Source organism: Carettochelys insculpta, chromosome 7 (assembly GCF_033958435.1).
Source record: "Carettochelys insculpta isolate YL-2023 chromosome 7, ASM3395843v1, whole genome shotgun sequence".
Classification (NCBI taxonomy): domain Eukaryota; kingdom Metazoa; phylum Chordata; order Testudines; family Carettochelyidae; genus Carettochelys; species Carettochelys insculpta.
In genome coordinates, this window is record NC_134143.1 from 12,799,854 (window position 1) to 12,812,017 (window position 12,164).

The 12,164-nt window shown below is 37.4% G+C and overlaps 1 protein-coding gene across 1 annotated transcript in view; it reads left to right on the plus strand.

Moving 5' to 3' along the window:
• Positions 1-12,164, plus strand: part of LRMDA (leucine rich melanocyte differentiation associated) — a 906,832-nt gene that overhangs the window by 530,105 nt on the left and 364,563 nt on the right. The window contains exon 5 of the mRNA XM_075000035.1: positions 6,596-6,722. Within this exon, the coding sequence (XP_074856136.1) occupies positions 6,596-6,722 (127 nt within the window). The remainder of the gene's footprint in view (positions 1-6,595; positions 6,723-12,164) is intronic.

Consider the following 12,164-nt stretch of genomic DNA (forward strand, 5'->3'; position numbering starts at 1 on the left):
TGCCTGTTCATTCTTCTTTGCTCCTTATTGACATTTCCTGGAACGATGCATTCATTAATAGTGCTGTTGACATGGAAACAAAGGCAAGTGGAAATAAATGCCTGAGTTTATTTTAAATTAGCTTTAAAAGTACAATAGGCTATCTCTGGCAGAGAGGAGCAAATGGTGATAATGTTATAGAGTCCTCTTAAGATACAGCCATAAGAGAGGAAGTTCATACGTTTTGTATAGATTAGCTTGTTGAGCTAAATCAGCAGCTCAAAATCTGTGCATATGGTTGTGCAAAATTTCAGCTCCTCGTGTGAGATTCTTAGCCTTCTTGTGAACCCTACTGAGAGCAGACTACCTTTTTGTTTTCATTTTTTTGCTTATTTTAATTTATAACTAATATTAACTTCACATTTCACATTAACTCTGTATTTCAGAAGTTGAGAAAGAAGGGAAACCTTGTTTCTCAAGGCTAATGAGCTATTAACTCACAGGTGCAAACATGCGTAGGATAATACTACTCATCTTAGTATTTATGGTATTTTAGATTTCATCCAGGGCCTTGGTACTTAAATAGTGTCTGATGAGAGAGAATTACAGTAAAGTGTGTGGCTATGTCTACGCAGCAGCCTTATTTTGAAATTAGCTATTCCAAAATAGCTATTTTGAAATAGGGCTGCTACACACAAAAATCCATTTTGAAATAGCGAAATAAGCTCTATTCCGCATCTTAATGGCATCTATTTAAACAGATGCTGTTCCTCCTGCAATGAGATTTACTGATATTTGAAATAACGCATCTGCTATTTCAAATTTATTTGGAAAGAGCGTTTGGATAGCGTAGACAAAGTTATTTTGAAATAACAGCTGTTATCTTGAAAAAACTTTGCTGTGTGGCTGTAGCCTGTTTGTCCAGTATTAAATAAACACCACAAGTCCCACATGAGAACCAAAATAGAGGCCAAAGAGCCAAACCTCAGCTGATAATCTAGCCCAGTCTTCAAGGGGGTATACCAACTCATCTAGATATTTGCCTAGTTTTACAACAGGCTATGTAAAAACCACTAGTAAAGTCAGTACAAGCTAAAAGTTCATTCAGACAATGACTTGTTTCTACTGCTTCATATGCTTTATGCTGAAATGTCAGTACAATAGTTCTGTGCAACTTCATTTATTTTGGTAAGATGGAGGAAAGTTGGCAAGTTTTCAGTAGTACTCTTCTGTGATATTTATTTTTGCATTATTTTGTAAGTAAGTAGTTTTTAAGTCAGGTGTAACTTGGCATCATGCAAAACAAATTTGACTCCTCAAAGGGATACAGTAATCTGGAAATGTTGGATGGCAGTTATTTTAAAACCTCAGATTGCCTTAGGACCACGTTTCTCAACTAGCGGTAGGCATGCAAGTTCAGAGGTACAAGCTCAGAGGTACAGTTTTTTCCTTCTGTTTTGTAATCTGTGTATCCACCTCTCCTATAATGTATTAAGAGTGAAAGATCACTTTATAAACATTAACTAGTATCCACAATACCACTGCAGGGTAGCTAAGTGTTACCTCTATTTTACAAATGAGGAATCTGATAAAGAAAGCCTTTTTACCATGGTTGCTGGAGCAATGGCTGGCAGGAAGCTGCCTCAAACCTGGGCTCAAAATTGTTTCCCTCATACATGAGGTTTCCAGTTTGGTTGATTGCTGTCAGTACCCTTGTTATACAAATTGTTCCAGAACTCCTGTCTCTCACTTATCAAGGCTGCAGAGCAAGTCAGTATTGGAGATAATGTGTGTTTATTCAATGTTTGTATATTATTCACATAAAATTCTGTCTCTTGATTTAGTATTAGAGCTCAAATCTTCCTCAGTCTGGCTCCATTGACATCTTTCTCAAGTATTTTATGGGGATTCTCTTCCCCAACTTTCATGAACAGGGTGGTGAAGTGGTATAACTGAATCACCAACCTGCCTGTGCATCCCTTTGAAAATGTCCTGTCAGTGTCTTGACATGTCTGTGTAAAAATTGTTCAAATTGTCCTAATTGCAGGGAACACTCTTGAAATTGGTAAACAAATTGTTAATCCCTATTGTCATTTCCACTTATTTAAAGATGAGATAACAAGCGCAGTATTTCATGCCATTTCTTTTTTACAAGTGATCTAACCTCCTCTCTTTTATGGGGTTACCTTTAATTTATTTTCCTAACACATTTGTTGGTGTTTGCAGGGGTGGGGGGAGCGGGGGTTTGGACAAGATTATGGCGTGGTTTCCTTGTATAGCCAGTTTCCTTTGTCCATTGTGGACTGGAAGAGAGGCTCACACACACAAATTGTTTTTGTACATGCTTTCCTAGTATCCCACTCTCTCGAGCTCACCAGTTTCCTCATCCAGACAGATGATGATGTTCTTTCACCCTGCCGCAAAGATGGTGAGCCCCACAACAGCTGTGTCAGGGCCCTTGCATCAGTGCTGAATTTCAAAATAGTCACAAAAACCCAACCAAGCTGAAACAAAACATTCTAACCTTAGAATGTGAAATTTAGATGGATTTCTTTTTCATTCAATAGTGTTCTCTTAACTGGCAATTGTGTAAGTCTAAAGCAGTTGCAATGTGTCATGCAATTTATAGATCCCAGTGCCTACCATAAAGTGTTTTATGATAGCTGCACTCTGTGTTATTAGTAGCTGTCTTTTTCTGCAGCCATTGGTGTTTGATAATAGTCTTAAAACACCCAAAATTACTTACCTGCAAGCAACATTCCAGATAGTCCCTGCTGACAGTTTGAATAAGTTTAGTGCCCTTTTGTTGTACTTTACCTTCAAAACAAACTGATTGAACCATCAATAGCTCCTGGAAGCTGACAGAGGCATGTCATCTGGGCTAACCTTCTGATAGTAGGTTATCTGTGGGAGTTAACCTCCCTGCATTGTTAACTGAAATGTTTTATGTACTATGCAACTTTAGGATACTTCTGTGATAACCTTAGTAACTAAGTCATACATCATGGTAAGAAGATTTTGTGCAACAAATAACCCTGGATAAAATTTACAAGGGTTGAATTGATATTGTAGTGTTCATGCCCTGGCTTTAGTAATCTTCTGTAGAATTTTTATGGCAAATTGGTGTTACATTTAGGCTGAAGTTGCATCTTCAAATGAAGTATATTGCTTACTGAAAGATGTATCCCCTGGAAGTCATATACTGGTCTTAAACAATTGTTTTATTAAAAACCAGTGTAATTATCTCCGTAAAATTTGGGTGGAATTTAATTTTGGCTCTTTTAAAACTGCATCATTAGTGGGATACTTTACTCCTAATGATAGCTTTAAAAAGTGTTACAGATTGGATTGCCTTTGTCTTTTATCACCCCCCGCAGAACATCTGCCCCTCCAGGAATCCAGAAAATACTTCTGTCCTGTGACACAATTGGCTGTTTATTTTTGCTTTTTTTTTTAAAAAAAGATAAGGCCTTAATTCTGGAATTAAAAAAAAAAAGTGAGAAAAAGGGAGGGGGAAAAACAAAAACCTCCCAGAGAAACAATTTTTTTTACAAGTTTAAGCTTTCTTGAAATGACAGAGACTGAAGTTTTAGGGCTGTAATCCAAAGTCAGCAAAAATGACAGGGCTGTCTTCTTCTGTTGTCAGTTTTGTTGCTGCCTGCCTTTGGATGGCATCTTTCATTCCATCATTAAACATTTGCTGAATTTCTAATACTGATGTTTTCTTCACCTGAATATTCATCTTTTCTCACCCTACACTTAGTGGGTGTCTTTGCTCTTTTGGAGCTTCACTCTTGACATATTATTTCCTTCTGTACGTGTCGTCTTTTGAAAGAGTCTGTTGTCATCAGAGCTTTTCCGCCTGTAACACAAGATGGATGTATTCTCTTCCAGGAAAAGATAAGGCGCAGCAGAATGTCAGAAAGGACTGGAAGGGCAGCCAGGAAAGTTGAGGGACATCTGAGAGTATAGCAACTAAACAACATCTAGCTAAACCAAACAAATTGTGCGTCTTGGGACATGTTCTGCTTAGCAAAATTACTTCTCATCTGAGTTTATTGTTATCATTGCTATTATTATTTCACTGAATGGCATAGACTGATTCGTATTAGAATTGTAGAACATCTTAATGTGTGTCAGCAAACATCTTCAGTTCACTTGTTTAAAAATTTACAAGGCCATTGCCTCAGAGGAAAGGTATATATAGCTGAAAGGCTGCTTTGTAGCGTTTTATTTTGTGTGGATGCAGAAAGGTTAAATAATTAATAAAAACATTAATGTGATGTGCATTAACTTTGTTGAGCTCTCAACATGAGACAAATCTGAAATCCCTTTGATTTAATCTTAGAATCCTAGAAGGGACTTCAAGGGTCATTTAGTCCACTCCCCTGCAAAAATGCAAGATTTGTTGAATCTAAGCTGTCCAAGACAGATGGCTAGTAAGTGTCTTTTTGAAGCCTCCAGTGAAGGAGGTTCCAGGACTGAGGAATACTTCATGCTAACTGTTTAAAATAACAAAGCTGTATTTCCTCTTTTAAGATATTGTCAAATTTATTGTGCAAGATTCAGGGCCATGATTTCTAGATACGTGCGTCCTTTCAAATGCCAGAGGGAGCCAAGATGATTGCTAGTTTGACTGACTGACTGACTGGGTGTTCATGGGGGGCAGCTAGGTATGGGAAATATTATCAATCACCTTTCCAGTTCCTGCCAGGAAAGATCCTGGCACTTCCACTCTTTGTAAAGCCTGTTTCACATCTGCTTGACTGAATGTAAATAGTGGGTACATGATGTAGTTAGATATGGTCACCTTCCATGGTTGTGTGTTCAGATCTGGTTTTGATTCCTGCCATGGTTTCTAACTTCTGTAGAAGCCAACAGTATTTTCAAGATAAGGAAGCTTTTTCATTTGACCAACGCATGCAGTTACAGAGATCTAGCAATGGAACTGAACAGGAACTTAGAATCTGAACATCTGCCTAAAATTTGTGTGTCTGTAAGGGTATGTGTGTGCTTTGGAATCTAAACTTGAGCCAGGATCCAATGTCATGAATGGGACCCATACCTGTAAAAAGACAAAACTGGAACCAAAACCTCCAAACTACAACTAGATCAAAAGTCCAGTCTTGAAGCTAGATCCAAATTATATTGATCAGTATTATCTCCAGATAAAGATTTATTTTTATTAAGACTGTTATGTACCCTTTGATACGCAGCATATATCACTGTGTACCTTGGAATATTATCTTTAATGCGGCTGACTTTCTAGCAAAGCAATTGACGATTTAGGCTAGTGTGTGGGCCACATGTGTGGCCCTCCTTCATCTCAGTGGGCCATAAGACGGCCATAGCCAAGATGGTCTCTTGGGATAATGTGGTGTTTCTTAGGCTAAGTCTATACAAGAGGCTTTCGTTCGCAAAACGGCTGTTTTTCTGACAAAACCTGCAGAGCGTCCAGATTCCCAAAGCATTCTGTTGACCATAAGTTGACAGAATGCAGCACTTTTGTTGACAGCTGTATCCTGCTCCACATAAGGAACAAAGTTTCTATTGACAGATATCTGTCAACAGAAAGCCAGACTGAACATTCTGGGAGGACCTTCTGTCGACAGACAGGGCTTCCAGGTCACCAGGCAGCCGTCTGCTGTGCTTCCAGTTGGTCGTTTTGCTGATAGAGCGGCCAGGCAGTCCAGCCATGCTCTGTCGACAGAGCAGATAGCTTTTGTGATGTGCTTGACAGTTTGCCCGCAATCTGTCAACAGAAGTTGTGTCAGAAGATATCTTCCAACAAAAACTTCTGTTGACAAATCCCTGTAATCTAGACATAGGCTAACCTCGTTTGCGTACTAGAATGGCTGGGGTGTGCCAAATGAGCCACAGCACGCTTTAATTGGGTGCAGAGGGAGCACACATCTCTAAACAGAGTTGTGTGCAATCAACATGCATCTCACTTCAGATGCCCTTGCTTTACATGCACATCACTTTAGTAATAACATTTGGAAGAAAACTACGTGGATGGAAACCAGCAGAATCTGGCAACCCGGTGCATGGGCAATGGCAAACTAAATGTCTTGCGGGCCACACACAAAAGACACATGGGCCATGCTATTCTAGGGGTGTGGTAGAAAGCTAGATCAAAACTCTGATGTTGCAAATGATGAGATGATTGTTGTATTGTAGCAGAAGCCAGTAAAAGCTCAATGGTGAGTGTGACTAAAAAGCTACACATTACAGACTTACACAGCAGTTGGACATGATTTTTTTCCAGTGTAACTTCTTCCCTAAACTTTATACTTAATTTTTTTTAAAGAAATGAAAACAGTGCTCATCATCATCTGATTTATGTTCTCAGAAAGCTTCATTTTCCAATTTAGCCGATTCATGGGTGTGCTGTACATCACAGAATTGCTTTATTGGGGTATGCACCTACAACCTGATCCTCTCAGTATTGCATTCACAAAGGGAAACTATGATCATTTTTTGACATATGGAAGAGTAGGCTAGAACGTAGGAAGTGGGTCAAGTCATTTCGTTTCTATATTATCATAATTTGTGACAAAGGATTTGTATATCACTATGGATTTCAACCCATTTTTTTTTTTGTTCTTTCTTTTAGGTATTTTGTTCTGCACAAATTGACCAACCTGAAATTTCTTGACACTCGGAAAGTAACCAAATGGGAACGTGAGGAAGCCTTGTTACGAGGTGCCTTCATGAAAGTGGTAAAGCCCAAGGATGCTAAGGTAGGAGACTAAATGGAGATGAAAACATTCATTGATCCCACTTACCTACCACTTTGCAAATCAGCAAAAAGTAACAAAGCATTTAAAACATATTCTGAAAGGTTGGTTAAAGCTGCGTCTAATCAATGAACCTTGTGGGTCACAGTACTGCTTACTGGGTCAGGCATTGAACAAAAAACAAAACAAAAATAAAACGCACCTTAATCTATATTTTCCAAGATCACAGTTTTCTTGTTAAAACTGACTAATAATCTGTAATTATTGCATCATAGTTGAAATCATGGCTTGAATGTCAGCTATCAAACATACACATTTTTGCTCTTTCTAAAGATCTATTACAGCTTTGTTATATGTTGCTAGAGAAGAAAGAACATTTCTGACACTTTGTCTCCTGCTGTGCAGGTTATACACAGATGTCACTCTTCGAGCTTACACCTCAGTGCTATGTCTACACTAGAGCAATCTGTTGACAGAAGTTTCTTTTGGAAGATATCTTCCAGCAGATCTTCTGTCAACAGATTACGCCCAGACTGCCAAGCGTATTGAAGAGGTGTTCTGCCTCATGGGGGAGTGGCAGAAGGCTGTCGACAAAAAGGGCTGCATTCTGTCAATTTACTGTCAAAAGGACACCAGTTTTGTTGACAAAACTCTTTAGTGTAAGTGCAGCCATATTTATCAATCTTTAGTTAATACAATGTAATTTAATGTGGTGTTATATTAACAAGATGTGATGATGTTGGAGAGAGGGATTCTCTTATCTATAATTTAGATTGAAGCTTTCTGACACCAGTTGCCTCAACATGTGAGCAAATTACAGGTCTCTGACTCAAACAGAATACACATGTAAATTTTCTAGTTTGCCTTTCATCAATGATCAGTACAGGGTAACACAACCTGTAGTGCTGCAGTATATTTGTAGCCGTACAAATATCTCTTGAAATGATTAGCAATCTAAAACTCTTTTCAAGTTTTTTAATCTGGTAGGCTTCTGTGTACTGTTTTCTTCTTGACAATACATCATCAATAATTTAGTGCAGGTTTCCAATAATACTGAATAATAGTGCAGCAGCAATGGAACTACACTGTGCTTGATGGCATAAGTATTACTAGATAAATTTGCTGTCGCGAATACAATTGCAGGAGATAGCAAATGAGTTCAGGTTGATTCATTTGCTTACTACTAAAATGTTAACAGTTCTTATTATTCAGGCATTTATTTGAAATATTTTTAATAGTACCTTTTTACTAGTGTCTTTTTTCAGCTTTTGTAATACAGTGGGCTTGTCTACACTTGCCCCCACTTCATTAGGCTAATTCTCCCACACAGCAATTTTGAAGTGTCAGACTTCAAAGTGCCAGCATGCGTGTAGCCGCGGGCACTTGGAAGTACCTGCACTATTCTGAAGTGCCTTTATGCCTCACAATTAACATGCCCCCTTTGAAGTTGGGGGCAAGTGTAGCCCCAGCTAGTGTGTAATATATTAAATAATTTATATCTAATTTCTTCTGAAAGGTTTCCTTATGGTATATTCTTTCCTAAATTCTGCAAAATTGAACAATTGAAATGTGTACATTACGTGGTGTTTGTCATTTGCTTTTTATAGTTATTTCTCTACTCTATTTCTCTTCTATTGGTGAAACTTTATTTTAAAGCTATAAACAGTTAAATTCTTGCATTTTGACTCGTGGAGGAGAAAGTACCTGTTGTTCAAACTTGTGCCTACTTTATTGGATGGTACTTTCTTGTTTTTGCTCTAAAACCACTTGCCAAGGATAAGGTGTTTCTCACAGGTAGGCTCCTAACTTGATCCAGCGTACGGCTAATTCAACTCACTGTCCTGTAAGTCCTAAATGTAAAACAATACATTTATTTCAGTGGTTCTCTTGTTGCAGGGTTCAAATTTATTATTGTTGTGGACTTGTCAATTTTTAAAAAAAAAAAGTTGGTAACAAAGGTGCTGTTGTCTAATATGATAAAATACCTTTGTAGATGCTTTTTGATGGTGCCAGTAAATACCTGTGAGCTTGTTACAGAATTATTTTAATCATACAAAAGTATATACTACACAAAGAGTCAATTTAAACAAGCAACTGTAATTGGGTTTAAATATATAAAAACACGATTACTCTGAGTGCATGTTTTTTTTCCTGTGGATGTTTAGACATATCTATGCATCTTTTGCATGAGTGGGATTGCTTATAGATGCATATGTTTGTATATTTAGAGATAAATTACTTACATATGTACAGTGAAAACCATTGAAAAGAGCTTTTTTCCCCCACTCACTCCACAATAAGGATATGCTAGCATGGAAAATAACTGCCGCATCATGTAGCAGTGGTGTCATAATCATTGAGAAATTAAGCTTTTTAGTGGCAACCATTATATGTGTGTGTGTGTGTGTGTGTGTGTGTGTGTGTATATATATATATATATATATATAGATATATATATATAGATATATAAACAATACGTCCTGTTCATTTGAATGACTTGGAAATATCTGAAAGTTTTGGATAATGGAGTGTTCAAATAAATGGAACTGCTGTCAGTCACATAGGATGTATACTGTGTGTTTGGGTAGCTAGGATTTTTGATAAAGGGAATTAATTCTAGTGGATACATATGGGGGTGAGTATTGAATCATAGCACTGGAAGGGACCTTGAGAGGTTATCTAGTCCAGTCCCTTGGAATGCTTTGTCTAACATTTTCTTAAGAGTCTTTAGTAATGGATATTTTACAGCCTCTCTTAGCAATTTATCGCAGTGCTTACCCACCCTAACAGTTGGATGTTTTTTGCTGACAGCTAACCCAAAGCTCCTTATGACTTGTTCGTAACAAAATCAAATTTGTAGTTAGGTTTCTTTAATTATATTAATCAGAAAATACAAAAATAAATATCCAGAAAACGAAAACAATAAAAAAGGGGCTGTGAGGTGTCATTTTATGCCTTCTATAAAATATTTGGTAGAGTGGAATGACCCCCCTTCCCCAAGAACAATGCAAGAAGTAATGATGTTGGGACACCTTCATCCAGTTTGCTTTTATTGACACAAATTCAGAAGTATCTGGCAATCTCTGTCTTCACTAAGACATAAATATTTGATTTTGTATAAATTCCTATACTTTCATTTATGTCTCAGGTTTTTTATTTATATATTTATTTATTTTAACGAAACACTGCACTTTTTTGGGATTTGCTTCATTTCATCCTTGGCTGTTTAAAATGCAGTTGTTTGTGATGTGATTTTCTGAGTGGGAGATGCAGGCATTCGTTACAATTAGTTGCACCTTGGGAGGCATGGTTCCGTCTTTCCATGGAAAGGGAGTTAAACTTCATTATTCTGTGATGTTTATATTTTCCTCTGTCAAAATATTGAATTTTATATCATGCTTGATTTTAATAAAAATCTGGTAAGCCTGGCTTACATAGAGAGGCATTGAGCCAGATGAGGAAGCCTCATTTAATGACTAGGCTGTGACCTCATTTCACTGGCATAAGTGTAGATCAAAGTGGAAGAGGCCTGTCCGGCATGAAGTGTGTGGCTGGGCATGACAGCACTTCTCATCTGAATGACAGCTTAAGAATACGACAGTCAAAATTGCTTAATTATGTCCCAGCTTTGTAATTATTCATCGCTGCTGCTGCAAAGAGCTCGGTTGTCATTTAGTTGACATAATTATTTAAAGCTGCACCCTCCTTCTGTTTATAGCTTGTCTATGAATTTTGCTACCAAGTGTTTCATCTTGAAGGATTTCAAAATGCAACACAAAACAGGGTTAAATAGCCACATTTGAAAATCCTGCATTTAGGGATCCTCCCCCTGTTTGTATGTTGCTTATAAGCATGAATAAACAAAATGACATATCAGAAGATTGGGCATATTTATAGGGAAAAAGCCTTTCTGCTTCTTTAATTATTCGTCTAGTTTGTATCACATTGGGTGCAGTTTTATAGACCATAAACCTACATCTCTGTTTTCACAAAATGTGTATACGTAGATTCATCTGAATCTGAGTTCATAACAAATACACACACACACCATATTTTAGGAAACAAGGGATAATACTATGTTTATTTTTCACACCATGTACATTTTGCTGTTGCAGCAAATTGCCATAAAACTAACCCTTTTTTTCTTTCCCTTATCACATTTTTTAACTTAATCAGTTTTCTCAGTTATGCTTTGACTAACAAAAGTAGATAATGTAAAGAGGGTGCACATGAATAAGCTCAGTGGGTATAAGTAACTGTAGCTCCAGTGAAGTGACAACACCTCATGGAGTTACACCAGTTTACTCCAATTGAACCTCTGGCCTATTACATTGAAAAGGTTGAAATCCATTTATTTTAGAATGGCTTTTATTTTTTTATTTTCAACTATCTTGAAGCTACAGTGTGAAGAGTAAAACTTATAATTATAAATTATGACAATGGCTTTTAGTAAATACCTAAGAAAAGATAATTAAGCAACAAGGCACGTTGAGGAGATGGATGCATTTTATGGGATGAGGTCATTTAGCTTTTGTTCACACTGGGTTGTGTTTTTATTGATACCAGCTTTTTAGAGGGAGAGGGAAAGCTATTTTATTATGTTAGGAAAAGCAGGTATTTAGCAAGGCAGCTAAAATATGCTCAGCTAAGCAAAAAACTGCAGTGTCCGTGAGTTTTTGATCATTATCAGCGTTTTCATGTTTGTTTACCACTCACAAGGAATGTTATTTTGCTCTCCTAATAGTTGTATCATCTACTTGCTCGAAAGCCATTTAAATTAAATCATTCCTGGGAGGAAATTTGTCTCAGGTACCTTTTTGTCTTGAATCAGAGAAGCTGGTCATTGACAAAAATAATAAGATATATTAAAAAGGGTGAATAGTAGGGCCATTTGGAAACCATTTTTTCCCTCCTCTGCATGCTCATTACAGGTTGAACCTCTCTAGTCCAGCACCCTCAGGACCTGACTGGTACTGAACCAGAATATATGCTGAACCCCGGGAGGTCAATATTGTCTAGCAACATTACTAACACCTCCACTGCTTACTGGGTTCTTTAGTGGTAATTTACAGCTAAATAACAGCACTGAACACTGAGAGCCAGGACTGGTGGCTATGAACAAACGTCACAGGACCATAGGAAACTTGGCCAAACCCATGATAAGTGGATATTTGTCTAAATAAAATCATGGAAGTGGGTCTTTGCCCAGGAAAGCTTATGCTCCAAAATATCTGTTAGTCTATAAGGTTCCACAGGACTTCTTTGTTGTTCTTGAAGATACAGACTAACATGGCTACCTGTCTGATAAAATCATGCCAGGTTATAGATGTTGCCAGACAAGACAGTGTCAGATTAGAGCAGTTCAACCTGTACTTTTATTTTAGTAAACCTTTGTAAGATTCATTGAATGTGGACCTAGAACATAGCATCTACATTAGCTTTAGA